The sequence below is a fragment of the Scyliorhinus torazame genome, chromosome 4 (genome assembly GCF_047496885.1).
Source record: "Scyliorhinus torazame isolate Kashiwa2021f chromosome 4, sScyTor2.1, whole genome shotgun sequence".
In the NCBI taxonomy this organism is placed as follows: Eukaryota; Metazoa; Chordata; class Chondrichthyes; order Carcharhiniformes; family Scyliorhinidae; genus Scyliorhinus; species Scyliorhinus torazame.
Genome location: NC_092710.1, coordinates 250,355,237 through 250,375,274, shown reverse-complemented (window position 1 = coordinate 250,375,274; position 20,038 = coordinate 250,355,237). Strand labels below are relative to the sequence as shown.

Sequence of the window (20,038 nt, the reverse complement as noted above, 5' to 3'; positions counted from 1 at the left end):
AAGGTCCTCACCTGTCATAGCCTCATTTCTATCAGTCACTGGCATGTTATTTGCGTCTTCCACTGTGAAGACCGACCCAAAAAACCTGTTCCGTTCCTCAGCCATTTCCTCATCTCCCATTATTAAATCTCCCTTCTCATCCTCTAAAGGACCAATATTTACCTTAGCCACTTGTTTTTGTTTTATGTATTTGTAGAAACTTTTACTATCTGTTTTTATATTCTGAGCAAGTTTACTCTCATAATCTATCTTACTCTTCTTTATAGCTTTTTTAGTAGCTTTCTGTTGCCCCCTAAAGATTTCCCAGTCCTCTAGTCTCCCACTGATCTTTGCTACTTTGTATGTTTTTTCCTTCAATTTGATACGCTCCCTTATTTCCTTAGATATCCACGGTCGATTTTCCCTCTTTTTACCGTCCTTCCTTTTTGTTGGTATAAACCTTTGCTGAGCACTGTGAAAAATCACCTGGAAGGTTCTCCACTGTTTCACTATAAAGTCTTTGCTCCCAGTCTACCTTAGCTAGTTCTTCTCTCATCCCATTGTAATCTCCTTTGTCTAAGCACAAAACACTAGTACTTGATTTTACCTTCTCACCCTCCATCTGTATTTTAAATTCCACCATATTGTGATCGCTCCTTCCGAGAGGATCCCTAACTATGAGATTCTGAATCAATCCTGTCTCATTACACAGGACCAGATCTGGGACCGCTTGTTCCCTTGTAGGTTCCATTACATACTGTTCTAGGAAACTATCGCGAATACATTCTATAAACTCCTCCTCAAGGCTGCCTTGACCGACCTGGTTAAACCAATCAACATGAAGATTAAAATCCCCCATGATAACTGCTGTACCATTTCTACATGTATCTGTTATTTCTTTGTTTATTGCCTGCCCCACCATAATGTTACTTGGTGGCCTATAGGCTACTCCTATCAGTGACTTTTTCGCCTTACTATTCCTGATTTCCACCCAAATGGATTCAACCTTATCCTCCGTAGCACCGATGTCATCCCTTACTGTTGCCCGGATGTCATCCTTAAATAACAGAGCTACACCACCTCCCTTACCATCCACTCTGTCCTTCCGAAAGGTTTGATACCCTCGGATATTTAACTCCCAGTCGTGACCATCCTTTAACCATGTTTCAGTAATGGCCACTAAATCATAGTCATTCACGATGATTTGCGCCATCAACTCATTTACCTTATTCCGAATACTACGAGCATTCAGGTAAAGTACACTTATGTTGGCTTTTTTACCTCGGTTCTTAATCTTAACACCTCGATCAGTAACCTCTCCTAAGTTATTTTTCCTCTTAACGTTTCTCCTAATTTTCCTTGTCGTTGAACCCATATCTTCATGTAACAACCTGCCGCGTCTCTTTCCATTTATGTTTTTACTTCCCATTTTATTCCTTTTAGTATTACTGGGCCTATTCACTGAGCTCCCCTCAGTCACTGTACCTTGTACTGTCGCCCTTTTTGATTTTTGACTATGGCTTCTCTGCCTTACACTTTCCCCCTTACTGCCTTTTATTTCTGTCCCTGTTTTACTACCTTCCAACTTCCTGCATCGGTTCCCATCCCCCTGCCACATTAGTTTAAACTCTCCCCAACAGCTCTAGCTGCTAGTTTGTGTAACCACACTTGGTCATTGTGGCGAATGTAAATACGGTTAATTCACCAGTTATGTTCTATGTTATTAACCCTGTGGGTTTTATCTGTGGGCCATTGTATGGCTTCACTCACAGGGGGAGATGTTGGAGCATGTATGGGCTCCGCCCTTTGAAGGAGTAGAAGAGTAGCTGGCCAGTCGCAGGCAGGCAAAGTTGATAGTTAATTAAAACCACTGTTACTCCGACACGAGTCCTTGAGTGAATTGATGTTCGCATCAATTTAATTAACTATCTGAACAAAAACGATTATGGAGTCAGCCCTCAAACCTGACAGACTGGAGCTCGATCCACATGCCGCAGAGGCGAAGGAAATCTTTTCACACTGGCTGCGGTGTTTCAAGGCCTACCTAGCCGCGTCGTCGATGCCATTCGTCACGGACAAACAAAAATAGAGTCTCCTCCATGCAAGGGTGAGTCACCGCATTTCTGTGCAACTTGAAGAAGCTACCTCATATACCGCTGCTCTCGCAATCCTCAAGAGCATCTACCTGCGGCCTGTGAACGAGATCTATGCGCGACATATTCTCACTACTCGACGCCAGTGCCCCGGGGAGTCACTCGACGACTATCTGCGCGACCTCAAAGCCCTCGCAAGCAACTGCAACTATCAGGCCGTTACGGCCACTCAGCACATGGAGCTTGCCGTCCGAGACGTCTATGTTGCGGGGATCAGATCAAATTACGATATAGTATATCGTCCTGGGAAGCTCAACGAGTCCCCAGATGCCCTGTCCCGCGGCACATGCACCAGTGCGCAAGAGGACCGACTACGGGCTATCCACAACGACCTCTGCCACCCGGGGATCACCCCGTTCCCCCATTATATCAAGGCCCGCAACCTGCCCTACTCCACCGAGGAGATCAAAGCTGTAAACAGGGACTGCCAAATCTGTGTGCAGAGTGTAAGCTGCACTTCTATCGACCAGATAAGGCCCACCTGGTGAGGGCATCCCGGCCCTTTAAACGCCTCAAAGGGACCCCCCCTCGAATAATCGCAATGCCTACTTCCTCAATATTATTGATCAGTTCTCCCGTTTGCCATCCCATGCCCCGATATGACCACCCCCACTGTTATCAGAGCCCTGCACAGTGTCTTCACCCAGTTTGGTTTTCCCCAACTACGTCCACAGCGACAGGGGCACGTCGTTCATGAGCAACGAACTGAGTCAGTGATGCGCAATCAGTTACTCTCGAGACAAGGCGAGTCATAACTAATAGGCTTTAATCTGCTAGAACCGTTCCCCAGCAGCTTCGATACAGAAAGTGAAGGCTGCTGGGACGGCATCGGTTTTTATACGCCGCCTCTCAGGGCAGAGCTATGTACATCAGCCAATGGTAGACTCCTAGGTGTAGCCAATGGTCATCCACCTCACAGGTACCGCAATACCTGGTATTACCACATTCACCCCCTGTTAAAAAAGAGCCCGGCGGGGTGATGGCCAGCGTTAATGTCGCCTTTCGCATGGTAGGACCAGGTATGGAGGTGCCGTGATGTCGAGGGTAATAGCAAAGTGTTCATGGTGCAGAAATCAGTCAATCAGGTGGCCTGGTCGTCCTTCTCGAGCGTCTGGCCTTCGGCGGTGATCCTGATGGGGGTCCCGGCGGTTGCGACTCCGGGAACGTGGTGTCGTCCTCCCATGGCAGCTTCGTCACCCCTAGGCGGCGCTGTTGGGGTGAAAAGTGGGCATGAGGGGGTCACGCCTGTAGGGGGCGTCGGTGCTTGTTCGGGCTTAGGCGGGGGGAGTACTGACCCTCCGGTCAGGTGCTGCGGGGAGGGTGGGGGCACTGGTGCGGGTGCGTGTGGGGCTCCGGCGGGCGCCAGGTCCCAAAGGGAGACCGTGTCTTGGCAGCCGTCAGGGAACGCTACATAGGCGTACTGGGGTTTGGCGTGCAGCAGGTGGAACCTCTCGACCAACGGGTCCGACTTGTGCGCCCTCACATGTTTGCGAAGCAGGATGGGTCCGGGTGCCGCTAGCCAGGTTGGGAGCGAGGTACCGGAGGAGGACTTCCTGGGGAAAACAAGGAGACGTTCATGAGGTGTCTGATTTGTGGTAATACAGAGCAGCGACCGGATGGAGTGAAGGGCCACCGGGAGGACTTCCTGCCAGCGGGAGACTGGGAGATTCCTAGACCGTAGGGCCAGCAGGACGGTCTTCCAGACCGTGCCGTTCGCCCTCTCAACCTGCCCGTTTCCCCGGGGGTTGTAACTGGTCGTCCTGCTCGAGGCGATGCCTTTGCTGAGCAGGAATTGACGCAGTTCATCACTCATGAAGGAGGACCCCCTATCACTGTGAATGTATGCGGGGAAACCGAACAGTGTAAAGATACCCTGGAAGGCCTTGATGACGGTGGTTGTGGTCATGTCTGGGCAGGGGATGGCAAATGGGAACTGGGAGTACTCGTCAATCACGTTCAGGAAGTACGTGTTGCGGTCGGTGGAGGGGAGGGGGCCCTTGAAGTCCAGACTGAGGTGTTCAAAGGGACGGGAAGCCTTTACCAGATGCGCCCTCTCTGGCCGGTAGAAGTGCGGTTTGCACTCCGCGCAGATTTGGCAGTCCCTGGTGACGGACCTGACCTCCTCGATAGAGTAGGGCAGGTTGTGGGTCTTGATAAAATGAAAGAAACGAGTGACCCCCAGGTTTCAGAGGTCCTCGTGGAGGGATCGGAGGCGATCCACTTGTGCGGTGGCACAAGTGCCGCGGGACAGGGCATCAGGACGCTCGTTCAGCTTCCCCGGATGGTACAAGATCTCGTAATTGTAGGTGGAGAGTTCTATCCTCCACCGCAAGATCTTGTCGTTCTTAATCTTGCCCCGCTGCGCATTATCGAACATGATGGCAACCAACCGTTGGTCCGTGAGGAGAGTGAATCTCCTGCCGGCCAGGTAATGCCTCCAGTGTCGCACAGCTTCGACTATGGCCTGGGCCTCCTTTTTGACCGAGGAGTGGCAAATTTTGAAAGCATGGAGGGTACGGCAGAAGAAAACCACGGGCCTGCCCGCTTGGTTGAGGATGGCCGCCAGAACTACTTCGGACGCATCGCTCTCGACCTGGAAGGGGAGGGACTCGATGGCGCGCATCGTGGCTTTAGCAATGTCTGCTTTGATGCGGCAGAAGGCCTGGCGGGCCTCCGTCGACAGGGGCAAGGTTGTGGACTGGATCGGGGTCGAGCCTTGCCTGCGTAATTGGGGACCCACTGTGCATAATAGCTGAAGAAGCCAAGGCAGCGCTTTAGGACCTTGAGGCAGTGAGGGAGGGGGAACTCCATGAGGGGGCGCATGCGCTCAGGGTCGGGGCCTATGACTCCACTTCGCACTACGTAGCATAGAATGGCTAGACGGTCGGTGCTAAACACGCATTTATCCTTATTGTAAGTCAGATTAAGGATATTCGCGGTCTGGAGAAATTTTCGGAGGTTGGTGTCGTGGTCCTGCTGGTCATGGCTGCAGATGGTGACGTTATCAAGAAAAGGGAATGTTGCGCTTAAGCCGTACCGGTCAACCATTCGGTTCATCTCGTGTTGGAAGACCAAGACCCCGTTCGTGACACCGAAGGGAACCCTTCTAAAGTGATAGAGCCGCCCATCTCCTTCGAAGGCAGTGTATTGGCGGTCACCATTACGGAGGGGTAGCTGGTGGTAGGCAGACTTGAGATCCACCGTGGAGAAAACCTTGTATTGCGCAATCTTGTTCACCAGGTCAGCTATACGGGGGAAGAGGGTACCCATCCAGCTGCGTAAACCTGTTGATGGTCTGGCTGTAGTCAATGACCATCCTATGTTTCTCCCGGTCTTTACCACCACTACTTGAGCCCTCCCGGGGCTGTTGCTCGCTTCGATGACCCCTTCCCTCAGCAGCCTCTGGACCTCCGACCTGATAAAGGTCCGGTCCTGGGCACTGTACCGTCTGCTCCTGGTGGCGACGGGTTTGCAATCCGGGGTGAGGTTCGCAAACAGGGAAGGCGGGTCGACCTTAAGGGCCGCCGACAGTAAGTGGTGGTATAGGGCTGCCAAATTTAAAATTCAGGCTTTGCAGATGGCACTGGACATCCAGCCCAAGGAGGGTGGCTGCGCAGAGGTGCGGCAGGACGTACAGACGGAAATTGTGGAATTCCCTACCTTGGACAGAGAGGTTCGCTAGGCAGAATCCCTTCATCTCCACCGCGTGTGACCTGGAGGCCAGGGAGATCCTTTGGTTTACAGGATGGGTGACAAGAGAACAGCGCCTTACCGTGTCGGGGTGAACAAAGCTTTGTGCTCCCAGAGTCGATCAAGCACGACGCCACGTGGCCGTTGATGGAGATAGTCGTTGTCGCTTTCGCAAGCGTCCGGGGCCGACTCTGGTCCAGAGTCACCGAGGCCAGCTGCAGCAATGGAGAGTCTGGTCGGGCAGCATGTAGTCGGCTGTGCTGGGGGCCCATCCAAGAAAATGAAATGAAATGAAAATCACTTATTGTCACAAGTAGGCTTCAAATGAAGTTACTGTGAAAAGCCCCTAGTCGCCACATTCCAGCGCCTGTTCAGGGAGGCTGTTACGGGAATTGAACCGTGCTGCTGGCCTGCCTTGGTCTGCTTTCAAAGCCAGTGATTTAGCCCAGTGTTAAACAGCCCCTTTTAGCATCAGCCATGGGTCGCACATGGATTCCGGGGATGAAGAAGGTGGCGGCGGCGACGGACAAAATGGCGACGCCCACCCGTCCAGCGTGGTGGCCGGGGGGCAAAATGGCCAAGCGGCTAAATGGCCACGCCCACAGGTCGCACGCGGCCTGAGGATAGCGGGGTGGCGGTGGGCACTGGACGGCCGGGGCCTGAAAGGGGGGGCTGCCGATAGTCGCTGGAGACTGCGGCGTGGGTCTGGCAGACTCCAGACAGTGGCCCTTCTTGCCGCACCCTTTGCAGGTGGCGGTGCGGGTCAGGCAGCGCGGGCGGGGATGATTCACCTGCCCGCAGAAGAAACAGCATTGTCCGGCGGCAGTAGCGGGCCATCTCGCCGCGCAGGCTTGCGGGGTCAGGGGGAAGGTCTGAGGGGCTGCCGCAACGGAGTGCTACGCAGCCCAGGGGACCGCCGCGCGTCCGGGATCAAAAGCCAGCGCGTTTTCATATGCAACGTCCATGGACCCCGCCAGGGCCCGTGCCTCAGTAAGTCCCAGTGTGTCCATTTCTAGGAGCCTTCAGCGGATATCGGGAGAGGTTATACCTGCCACGAAAGCATCCCTGATCAAAAGTTCCGTGTGCTCATTCCCCAAAACTGGCGGGCAGCCACAGTTTCGGCCCAGCACCAGCTGGTAGAAGTCTTCCAACGTTTCCTCGGGGCTTTGCCTCTTAGTCGCCAGCAGGTGACGAGCATAGACCTGGTTCACAGGGCTGATATAATGTCCTTCTGCAGCTCGATCGCTGCAGCATAATTCTCCGCCTCCTCGATCGGAGGGTAGATCCCAGGGCTGACCCGCGAGCGTAGTAGGTGCATCTTTTGTCTTTCCGTGGGGGTGTCAGTGGCCATGTCGAGGTAGCCCATAAAGCACGCCAGCCAATGTTTGAAGATAGCAGTAGAGTTGTCCGTGTGGGGGCTGAGCAGAAGGCATTTGATACGGAGATCCATCCTTTCAACTGAAGTTGTAGCAGATTAAATTGATGCGCAATCAATTACTCTCGAGACAAGGTGAGTCATAACTAATAGGCTTTAATCTGCTAGAACTGTTCCCCAGCAGCTTCGATACAGAAAGTGAAGGCTGCTAGGATGGCATTGGTTCTTCTCCTCTGCCTCTCAGGGCGGAGCTATGTACATCAGCCAATGGTAGACTCCTGGGTCTAGCCAATGGTCATCCACCTCTCAGGTACCGCAATACCTGGTATTACCACAGTCAGTACCTGCTCAGTAAAGACATCACTCGAGCAGGACTACCAGTTACAACCCCCGGGGAAATGGACAGGTGGAGGGGGAGAACGAGACGGTCTGGAAGACCGTCCTGCTGACCCTACGGTCCAGGAATCTCCCGGTTTCCCACTGGCAGGAAGTCCTCCCCGATGCGCTCCATGCTATTAGGTCCTTCCTTTGCACGGCCACAAACCAGACTCCTCAAGACCGCTCGTTTATTTTCCCTAGGGGGACTACTTCAGGGGCCTCGCTCCCACCCTGGCTAATGACACTGGGTCCGGTTCTCCTCCAGAAACACGTTTGGACCCATAAGACGGTTCCCCTGGTAGAGAGGGTCCAGCTCCTGCACTCAAACCCACACTATGCGTATATCAGACACCCCGATGGTCGACAGGATACAGTCTCCCTCCGATACCTTGCGCCCGCAGGCTCCGCCACCACTACGTCCACAGTACCCCCGCGCTGTACCCCGCTCTTTCTCCCATGCCCAGCGCCCCCGTGCCCATTTGGCTCCCACGCTCCCTTCCACCCGGCACACCAGTCTGCAGGAATGAAGCTCAGGAAGAGCCGCTCCCGGAGTCCACCCCTGGGGCTGCACCGGACACCAGCCACCTGAAGCGGCTGCAACACCAGTGCTTCGGCGGTCGCAGCGTACGATCTGGGTGCCGGACCGGCTGAACTTGTGACCCATCACCCCCGCCGGACTATATTTTTATTTATTTATTTATTATTTTATTTATTTATTTATTTATTTTACAGGGGGGTGAATGTAAATACAGTTAATTGACCAATCATGTTCTGTTATTAACCCTGTGGGTTTTATCTGTGGGCCATTGTATGGCTTCACCCACAGGGGGAGATGTTGGAGCATGCACGGGCTCCGTGCATGGCTCCGCCCCTTTGAAGGAGTATAAGAGTAGCTGGCCTGTGGGACTGTCCTCAGTATGTACCAGTCACAGGCAGGCAAAGTTGATAGTTAATTAAAACCACTGTTTTACTCCGACACGAGTCGTTGAGTGACTTGATGGTCGCAGCAGTCATTTATTGCCCTTATATTCTAGTCTTGCAGGTATGAAAGCCAACATACTAGTAGCCTTTTGGCTGGTCACTGATATTTTAATGACCGAGTAAATTGATCCAGAGGTCTCTTTGGACCTTTACTGTTTCTAGCATTTAACCGTCTGTACCTTTTCCTGTCCACTACTTTAGTCACCTCTTCACAACATTCAGTCAAGTCTGTTAGGTATGATCTACACTTTACAAATATTTGCTGGCTCTTCCAATATGCTAAATCACTCTATCCTTAATTGAAGACTCTAGTATTTAATTTTCAGACAAATGTTATGCTAACCGAATTCCCAGGCTTTCCCTTCTCACTTTTTTTTTTTTAAATAGCAGAATCACAATCACAGAATTGTTCTAGCGCAGGAGCTGCCATTTGGCCCACCATGTCTGCACCAGTTTTCTAAATGAGCATCATGACGTAGTGGCATACCCCGCCATCTCCCCACACTCCTGCACATTGCTTCAATTCAAATCATCTGATGCCTCGATTCAACCTGCCTCCACCACACTTGCAAGTAGTGCATTCCAGATCCAAACCACTCCAGAGAGAAAGTTTTTCTCACATCACATTTGCTTCTTTAACAATTCACTTTCTGCACCTTGTGTTCTTGATCCTTTTACGAGCAGGAACAGTTCCTCCCTATCTACTCTGTCCAGCTCGCTCATGAATTTGAGCATTCTATCAAATCTCCTATTAGTCTTCATCTCTCCAAGGAGAGCAGTGCCAACCTCTCTGATCTATACTTTTTAAAAATAAATTTAGAGTACCCAATTCTTTTTTTTCCAATTAAGGGGCAATTTAGCACGGTCAATCCACCAACCTGCACATTTTTGGGTTGTGGGGGCGAAACCCACGCAAACACGGGGAGAATGTGCAAACTCCACACGGACAGTGACCCAGAGCCGGGAATACACAATATTCCTGCGGAGGTCTGTATAATTTATAATTCACTCTGTGCCTTTATTAATAAAAGCCCAGAATATTATATGCTTTATTAAATGCCCTCTCCACCTGCCCTGCCACCATTAATTACTTATGCACATATACACCCAGGTCCCTCTGCTCCTGCACACCCTTCAGAATTTTACTCCTTATTTTGTTTTCTTTGTTCCCATGTTCTTCCTATCAAAATGCATCACCTCTTACTTCTCCGCATTATATGTCATCTGCCATCTATGTTCTTTTGAAGTTCTACACTGCCATCTTCACAGTTTACAATACTTCCCAAGTTTTGTATCATCAGCAAACTTTGAAATTGTCCCCTGCACACCAAGATCTGGACCATGAATGCACTTCAGGGAAAGCAAGGCTCCCAAAACAAGCACCGGGGGAACACCACTACAAACGTTCCTCCAGCCCAGAAAATATCCATCGACTATTTCACTCTGCTTCCTATTATTCAGCCAATTTTGTATCCCTTTTATTCCATAAGCTAGAACATTTCTCAAATTTGTTGTGTGGCACTGTGCCAAATGCCATCTGAAAGTTCATGCACACATCAATAGCTTTACCCTCATCTATCCCTTCTGTTATCTCCTCAAAAAAACTCCAGCAAGTTAGTTAAACATAATTTCCCCATTAGAAATTTATGTTGGCTCTTCCTAACCAACCCATATTTTTCCATACGACTACTAATTCTATCCTGAATTCTTGTTTCTAGAAACTTATCCACCATGGATATTAAACTGACTGCTCTGGAATTGCTCGGGATATCCTTCCACCCTTTATTGAACAAGATTGTAACATTTGAAATTCTCCAGTCTTTTGGCACCTCCCCCGAGACCAGAGAAGATTGGAAGATTCTGGCAAGTGCCCCTGCATTTTCTACACTCACTTTATTAATGACCTTCGATGCATCTCATCCACTCCCGGTGCCTTGTCAACTTTCAGTACCAACACTTCCTCCTCATCAATTTTGAACCCTTCGAGGGACTGGGTTTCCTCATCGGTCAACATGGCCTGGGTAGCATCTACCTCCTTGTTAAAAAGGGATACAAAGAATTAATCTAATAAATTAGCCCCCAGACTCCGCCTACCCCCAGACTCCACCTGCAAGTTCCCCATTTGGTCTCTAATCGGCCCAACTCCCTTTACCACCCGTTACGATTTATATGCCTATAGAAGACTTTGGGATTCCCCTTTATGTTGGTTTACAATCTTTTCTCATAATACATCTTCACTTCTCTAATGTGCTTCTTCACCTCCCCTCTGAACTTCCTGCATTTCTCAACTGTATTTTCTATCTGACACCCACCATAAGCACACTTTTTCTTCCTTAGCTTAATTTCTGTCGCCTTAATTTCTGTCGTCTTTTTGATCTGGGGAGCTCTGGATTTATTTGTCTTACTTTTCCTTTTTAAGGGAATATACCAAAGACTGTGTCTGAGCCATTTCTGTTTTGAAGATAGCCCATCTTTCAGCTACAGTTTCCCCCACCTGCCTTTTGTTCCAGTGTAACCAGTTCATCTCTTGCTCTATTGATCTCTGCTCTCCCCCGATTAATTATTTTTACTCTGGATTGCTGATTACCCTACTCTACCTTAATCTTAAACCTTATGATACAGTGATCACTGTCTCTTAAATGTTCCTCCACTGACACCTGATCTACTTGGCCCATTTTATTTCCAAGAACCAGGTCCAACAGCACATCCATTCTTGTTTGACTGGACACATACCGCTCTAGGAAATGCAAAATAATGTGTCTGATTATTCAATCTAAAGAAATGGTACTAGAAAGAAATCATAGATAGGGCATCTATAACGCTTCCAACTACTTCCTTAAGAATCCTGGGATGAAAACAATCTGGTCCGAGGGAATATTGACACAAAGTAATTATTTAGCATGCTTATCATTTCCCCATTTTTAGTTAGCTCACCATTATCTGTTTAAGAAGCCAACACATCTCTGTAACCACCCTATTTTTCCGGACCTAAAATATTCCTTGCACATTTCATCTTTTACTCCCTCGTTTTAGGCTCAAATTGATTTGACACCCATTGTTCTTTATATCTCTCCCATTGGCTACAATCTGTGCTATTTAGTGCAATCCGAAATATGCTTTTTCATTTTGTTTTGTTGTCCCAATCTCTTTAGTAATACACAGCTATTTTTCTTTTCACAACTAGAGCTCTTGCTCCTTGTGGATTCTGCAGCATGGTGAATTATTTTTGAATATCTCTCACTGATTTGTCATTTTAACTATGAACAAGTTTGCCCAGTTTACTGCAGACAGCCTCACATCCAAGCAAATTGGATCCAGAATTGGCTGAGTGGCAGGAAGCAGAGGGTGATGTTCAAGGGGTGTTTTGCTGACTGAAAGCCTGTGTCCAGTGGGGTCCCTCAGGGATCCGTATTGGGGCCATTGTTGTTTGTGGTTTATACAAATGATTTAAGTATTAAAATAGGAGGGTTTATCAGCAAGTTTGTGGAAGATACAAAAATTGGTGGGGTGGTAAATAGCAAGGAGGATAGCCTTAGAATACAGGGGGATATAGACAGTCTGGACAGATGGGCTGATCAGTGGCAAATGGAATTCAATCAGGATAAGTGCACTTGGGCAGGAGAAACAAGACAAGGGAATACATGATAAACGGCAGGACCCTGGGAAGCACCGAGGATCAGAACGACCTCGGTATGCATGTACACCGGTCTCTTAAGGTAGCAGAGCAAGTGGATACAGTGGTGAAGGCACATGGTATACAGGGGGTGGTTTAGCACAGTGGGCTAAACAGCTGGCTTGTAATGCAGAACAATGCCAGCAGTGCGGGTTCAATTCCCGGACCAGCCTCCCCGAACAGGCGGCGGAATGTGGCGACTAGGGGCCTTTCACAGTAACTTAATTGAAGTCTATTTGTGACAATAAGCGGTTATTATTATGCCTTTATTAGCTGGAGCACAGAGTTGAAGAGCAGGGCAGTTTATACTGGACCTGTATAAAATGCTGGTGAGGCTACAACTAGAATTTTCTGTGCAGTTCTGAAATCCACATCATAGGAGGGATGTGATAGCATTTGAAAGCCAAGATTTTTGAAGAGGGGCAATTTAGCATAGCCAATCCACTTACCCTGCACATATTTGGGTTGTGGGGATGAGACCCCGCAGACAGGGGCGAACGTGCAAACTCCACACGGGCAGTGACCCGGGATCGAACCCGGGTCCTCGGCGCTGTGAGGCAGCAGTGCTACCATCGTGCCACCCGTCTCACTTAAGCATACAACATTCTTAAGGGGCTGGGGACCTATTTCTTATGCCTAGTGAGTCACGAACTACGCTTAGACAGTCAGGATAAAGGATTGGTGATTTAAAACGGAGATGAGGAGAAATTCCTTCAAAGGTTTTTTTTGGGGGGGGGGGGGCAGAAAAGAGAGATTTGGAATTCTCTACCCAGCGAGCGGTGGATGCTCATCCATGGAGTATATTCAAGACCAAATCGATTAATTCCCTCAGCATCTAAAAATCTAAAATATGGGAATGGGGCACGAAGGCAGATGACAGTTTGATCAGCTATGACTTTACTAAGTGGCAGAGCATGCTTGGTCAGCTGACCTACTACTCCTAATTCTTAAGTTCTTACTCCATACACACACACCAACCCCATTCTGATCCTGTACCTCTCTATAAGCTGTAACGGAGGGCTGAAGCAAACTGTCTGGATACCCCTTCCTACCCTTACACGTCAGAGTGCTTCCAACTCACATTCCAGTTCAATTACTCTGATCTGGGGGAAAGGTATCAAATGCAGACGTATTCATTCAGCAGTCTCACTGGTAATAAAACTCCTATGTACTGCAGTCCAGATGCATAACTCATCCAGCCCTATTCTAGCTAATATAAAATGTATTTATCAGTGGTTCGTAATTTTAAAGCCATCCACTGTTTAGTTAACACCAATACAGATTCAAAACACAAAATATAAAGACAATAAACACGAAAAACACATCAATAAATTCAATGCTCAGCTGTAATATAGCCACGCCACGTTCTGCTGCCTATGCTGTCAATTGAAGTTTTTCCACTTGTCTGATCTTCTGCTTCTCCTGATCACATGCTGTTTAAATCTGCTACCTACCTACAGCCTCAAGTACAGGTTTCAAAAGGTGGAAAGCACCTCTTTCGCCTCTGCACCAACTTCCCACTCGGAACAGTGCACCCAGCTGATGTTGTGATTATTCTGTGCCTGAACTGCAGTATCCTAATCAAATCACATTTGATCACAAATGCACATTTTTTCCCGATGTGTTTTATCAAATTGTTACCAAGCACATTTCTCAAATTCTGAGGAATGGGAAATTGTGGACAATTTAGTGCAATGACAATTCTGAAAGGCTGATTGATGACCAACCGCAAATGTGTTCAGAAACAAAGTAAACCACATTGCAAATTTTAAAGTGTGCCCATTGTTTTGAGTCTACAGAAAATATATTAAAGTAATTTCTTACTTGGTTCTAATATTCTTTGTACCTTCAATGATTATTTCCAGCAGTATCCAAACATTGAGATGTTCAATTTTCTTGAAGGAGACTGAAATATACAGCCGAGCAGTGAAATATTTTTAAAAAGTTTAGCGCTACCAGTTTAACTTGCCTTAGCCAACAGCTGCTTAAACTGCAAGTGAACAGTATAAAATGCTACATGGCCCTTGCTGCTATGTTCTCGTGTTTCCTATTTTCTCAATGGCCCTGAACCAGTTATTGTAGTAGTCATAAAGGGTTTAGCTGCTCGATTTTTGAATTAACGCCAGCTCATCAGGCAAGCAATGCTAATTAACAAGCAATAAGATTTACTTAAAAACAAAAGCACAGGAGTTTTACCCCACCTTTGCTGGGAGGAAGAGATTTAATGATCACCATCATCTGTACCATTAGCAGCAGATATCCTTCCACGGTTTTTGGTTTTTCTAATGTAAATATGTCACTTGTTAAAAACTTACCCTTCACTAAGTTCCCCGAGGCAGCAGGGAAAAAAGGAAAGTTTTAAAATTCACTTTTAAAAATGTAAGCATTCAAAATTAAAAGGGTGTAAATAATAGATTCCCAGTGGCATTTAAACTTTTAAAAATTCTTGTATATATAGTACAAAGGTGCCAATTTTGTACAACTTGAATGCAAATTCAATTTCTTGAAAAATTGTGCAAGTTTATTTGAAGACATCAATAATTTAAGTTTCAGCTCAGACATTGCTTGGCAATATAAACATAATGTAAATTCAATATATTTTAATTTTGTCACTAATAAAAAAAAAGTGCGCGCAACATTTGTCAAGTCAAGAAAATATGCAATTATATAGAATATGCAAAGCCGCTAACAGGCAATTTTGTCCAACCAGTCCATACTGACATTTATGCTCAATTTGAGTCTCCTCCCATCTTTCCACATCTAAATTGATCATAATCCTCTATTTCCTTCTACTTCGTGCTGTTGTCCAATTGTCTCTTAAATACATCAATATCATTCTCTTCAATCACTCAGAGGTGGAAGTTCTACATTCTCTCAGATTTTTGAGAAAGCAAGTTTCTTCTGAAAGGAGGCCCAATCCTGTCAATCCTTGCCTGACAAGTGTACCTGTGCGTTTGGGTTATTGTTCTTGTAAATCTTCTCTGCACCCTCTCAAATGCCTCTATATCGTTTTCATAACATAGAATATTGGATGCAATTCTGGTTGCTAAGTGTGGTGTAACCATGGTTCAATACAGGTTTAGCACAACACCCCTAATTTTCAATTCTATTCTTCTAGAAATAAAGCTTCGTTTTCCTTTTTTAATGGTCTTGCTAATCTGCAAGTGGTCTCAACACTGAAGGTAACCTGCTGTTACCCTGAATAACTTCCTTTACACCCACTAACAATCCATTTTGTCATTTGTACACTGACATTTTCTGACCGTATTCATTTGTCTTTTATTGACCACTGTGTCAAAGATCTTTTAAACATCCAGTTGAATTACATCGACTGCATTACCATAGTCTACTCGCTCGCTTACCTCAAAAAATTCAATAAAGGTTGGTCAAGCAATAATTCCTCTTTTGAAATCCTGCTATTATGCTTTTCTTTCCTAGATATTTTTGATTTCTTCCTTCAGTAGGGATTCCATTATTTTTCCTACCACCGATGTTAAGCTGACTGGTCTATAACCTCGACATGTTCTGTTCCCCTTTTAAAATGTAGGAATTAGGTTATAGCTACTGGTCAGTCCTTGGCACTACACCTTTTTCGAATGATTATTAAGTATGTTCAGAAATGCTCCATCTCTTCCCTAGACTCTTTAAAATATGTGGATAAAATCCACCTGAACCAATGTTTTATCGTCTTTCAGATAAGAGGAATACATTTCTATAATTTAGTTCAAAGCCCACATCTTAGAATTTTCTAATTTTTGTTTAATCAAGTAGTTATTCTCCAATGAGTCACATCCAACCTGGTTTGTTCCTTATGGATTTGAAAATCTAAAAATTCTCTTTCCTTTCAAAAGCCAAGATGCTTGGAAGTGACCCTACTAATTTTAATCCGGATTAATTTTTCACTCCCCAGCAAAGCGTTCAACAAATAGGATTCTGATAAGGAACTAAGCAGACTGGGACTCACCCATGTAGGTTTCCAGTCTGTAAAATAACAATTAGCTGTTTGTGGCATTACTACGTGCTTCCACTGTTTACAGTTTTGTAGTATTTATAGTCACAGCTGATAAGGAGAATGTTAATGAGTTCCAATTTGTAGAGGTTTGAGTGTGATTTGATTGCTTACTATTTTGTGTAGATAAACTTGGCAATTGTGTAATACTAACTAAACCAGATATCACTTCTTGAACTTGTCTGGTCAACAGATGTAAAAATGTTTTCCTGGCATTGCAATGTAAAATAATTTCTCATAGTAACATTGTCATTAAATACATTTTATATGAGCATCTCAATTACAGCAGCAGTAATAACAAAAAGTGTCACAATGTAGTTCCAGGCAGTGAACATAAAGCAAATACTGAGAACTTATTTTATGAAAATGCATCATCTAAACAGGTGTAGTCCTACCTACTGCCAGCTGCATTTTTCTTCCCTTCCAGTGTATTCAAATGTTGTTCAAGGGCTTCCAGAAGACTGCTAGGAGCCTAAAAGTGTAACAGCGTAACACATTCATTACATTTTTTACTGGCAGTTCACCAGCCAGCTACACGAGGAACGACAACCATATGCAGTGCTTTATTTTACTTTCGCCATAAAATCAAAGCATCACATAATAAACCTCATGCCTTCAACCCAATTAAAGCCTTTAATTAAACAAACACACACTTGAATGAACTAAACTGAAAATTTAATTTATTCCCATAAAGGATCCTAAATTAAAAGGCCTGAAACTAGCAAAAGATAAAAAGTTTAAACTGCCACATACACACGCCTTCTAATGCAATTTTTTACAAGACATCCAAATCTGTTGATGTGACAAACTATGATTGCACTTGTATAGCAGACATTAGGCAGATTGACTTAGGGTTTGACAACAGCATGAGCATTCTACAACAGAGATAGTTCAATATTGGAAGCATTAGAATTGTTTGAAATCGATTCTAAATTTGCAGATTTTTAACCCCTTATGCATTGTGGCTGAATTAATGAGTCACAAAGTCTAAAATTTGGGCTGACACTAGAAACATTAATATACAAATGCTGATGAACCTATGTATATCTACCATTTTCGGCTTTAAATCTTCATGATTTCTTATCTGCTTGGTCTATTTGCAGTATTTAAAAATGGAGACAATTTATATGAGGTTTTCACAGAATTCGTTAGCATCAGTCACAGAAAGGAACTTTATTTATAGAATCCCTACAGTGCAGAAGGAGGCCATTCTGCCCATTGAGTCTGCACCGAGCCTCCGAAAGAGCACTCTATAGAGGCCCACTTCCCCACCCTAACCCGATAACCTTGCGCATTGACCATGGCCAATTCACCCAACCTGTACATCTTTGGAGACTAAGGGACAATTTAGCATGGCCAATACACCTAGCCTTATTCTTTAAATAGGAATGTTATACTATCAATTCTAAGAGCACATAACATTGCGATCCATTCAAATAAATAAGCCCAACTGAAGGGAGGCCAAATAGCTCAGACAGCTAAATGGCTAGAATGTGGTGCAAAATAACGTCAACACTGCAGTTTCAATCCCATATCAGCTGATGTAATTCTGGAGGCCTCATAGTGAATCATGGTTGTGGTTAGCAACGCTCAGTTGACAAAGACGCTACATGAAGCGAGAGAAAGGTGTGCTTGGCAAAGTGAAGCAGGTTAAGCAGAAAAAAGGTTAAGCGTAGTCATTTTTCTTTCCTTTTTCCTCAGAGCAGTGGACAGCAGAGTGAGAAAAGTATTAGCAGAGTTTACTAGTCTTCCTCTTACTGCCCAAATCAAGATCTAAACTAGTGTGGAGCCTCAGGTTCCTGCTTTTGAAACTTTTTTTTAAACCTTCAAATTGAAGAACACTTGAATTGATCAATGCTGCAACAGTTGCAGAAACCCCAAAAGGACCTCAACAGCTATACCTTCACTGTTTCAGATGATGTGGAACACATTGTCGATTTGGTCACCGTCCTGGTCTGATGGGAAAGACATTTTAGACGATTTGGTGCCTATAATACGCTGGTATCTAGAGAATCAAGCTTGAGCATCCAAGTCGTCAGTGAATAAATAGCTGTATTGTGCCATTTTGGAGTTGAGTGGAAAGCTTGCTCCATATTTGAAATAATTCATGATACAAGCAAAATTACATTCCAGATAATGCTATTAATCCTTCCAAATTACCCAAAATAATATACCATTTCCAGAATTAGCTTGCCTTCATTTTAATACAAGCCTTTGCTACAAGCATTTCCGGTTAGAAACTTGTTGAAAGATCATTTCCCCTATTTTCAAAATATTAAATAGGCATTACTCTTACTGCAAGTTTCCTTGTATTTTCCTGCACAGCACGCCAGTTCACTCCCCATGGACATTGGATTTTACCTGAGATTTCCCAACTTCCCCACTAAGCTATTGCAAGGAGGCCTGAAGGAAGGAAGACAAAATACTTTGCCTCTGGAAGGTCCCAAACCCCTCCAGAAAATACTGGAAACACTTGGCAGATAAGGAAGTCTGTGGAAGGAGAAAAAGCTACCATTTCAGGTTTATAGCTCTCCAAGATGTTAATTCTGTGATGCTACCTGGTCTGCCGAGTTTTCCCAGCATTTTGTGTTTTATTTCAGATTTCCAGCATTTGCCATATTTCGCTTTGAAAAAAGAATCAGAATGCCCTCATTCAGCCACCTTTAAAAAAATTCAATTGAAACATATTTCAGGAAGTCCTATCTTAAAAATGTACTGTACTTCAAATCACTACAAAAGCTTTTCCATTTATTAGAAACAAGGCCAAAAACCAAGCAAGATATCACTGGAGTAGTCACATTGCTCAGATAGTTAACAGAGAAGATAGTGGAATAGACAAGCAGAAAATTTAATGAATGAATCAGCATGTATAACAACGGCAAAATAGAAAATATGAAAAACTTGAAAAATACAGAAAACACAAAAGCACAAAAGAGCTGTAACCTGGATGGTTGATGCAGGTAAGAAATTGTGAAATTGGCAAGATGTTATATGCAAGATGTTATTACTATTGATCTCCTGTGCATTACACAGCAAATTGCAGAGTATGGCCTCTTCCGTATCGGTCTGTTGTCTTCATGTAGCTGTTATTTTACCGCTCACTATCTGCTTCTCACCCCATAATGTCCTTTGGAACTTCAGTCTTTCAGGCCAGGGATGGTATGAAAATTACATGGTGTGCAGGGAAGCAATCAATCAATGCTAAAAACGGTTTCCGGTGTGGGTTGTGGAAAACAAATCTGGCTAAATGGCTACTTTTACATCCCCTTCGCCAATTGCTCTTTAACCATGCTTCTTTACTTCCATCACCCGTGCAACATTATCCCTTTCTCCCACACCCTTGCCACCTCTAATCCTTTTGCTTTGAACTACTTACTTGATCTTGTATTCGGTCTTTCCTTCTGCTCCACTACCACACACCTCACCCTTATATCACCTGCACCAGTTTCCTATCCATTCAATTCAAAATTGGTTCTTTGACTGCAAAATCCAACTTAGAATTAAATAAATTAAGAAATGAAAATAGACTGTTGCCTTCCTGTAACCCTTCCCCACAACCTTCATGTTTGTGTTAAAAATTAAGTGATTAGCACTGACCTTTTCTGTCAAGAAAGCACACAAGGACCCATGAGATAAGATGATCAGATAATCTGTTTTTAGGTGCTGGTTGTGGGATAAATGTTGACCAGAACACCAAAGGAATTCCCATGCTCTTTGAATAGTGCACAGAGCTCTTTGAAATCCACCTGAGGAGGCAGACAGGTCCTTGGTTTAATGACTCATCTTTGACAGTGTAGCAC

General features: G+C 45.3%; 1 protein-coding gene across 23 annotated transcripts in view; it reads right to left on the bottom strand.

Moving 5' to 3' along the window:
* The window catches only part of LOC140410875 (clathrin coat assembly protein AP180-like), a 390,745-nt gene that overhangs the window by 140,148 nt on the left and 230,559 nt on the right, over positions 1 to 20,038 (bottom strand). For 19 of the 23 annotated variants that reach the window (XM_072499615.1, XM_072499614.1, XM_072499616.1 and 16 more), the window contains 2 exons: positions 16,635 to 16,710; positions 14,545 to 14,566 (listed from right to left, as the gene is read on the bottom strand). In XM_072499615.1, the coding sequence (XP_072355716.1) occupies positions 14,545 to 14,566; positions 16,635 to 16,710 (98 nt within the window). Of the gene's footprint in view, positions 1 to 14,544; positions 14,567 to 16,633; positions 16,711 to 20,038 lie in introns of all 23 variants that reach the window. The other 4 variants (XM_072499620.1, XM_072499622.1, XM_072499626.1 and 1 more) reach the window with 1 other exon arrangement.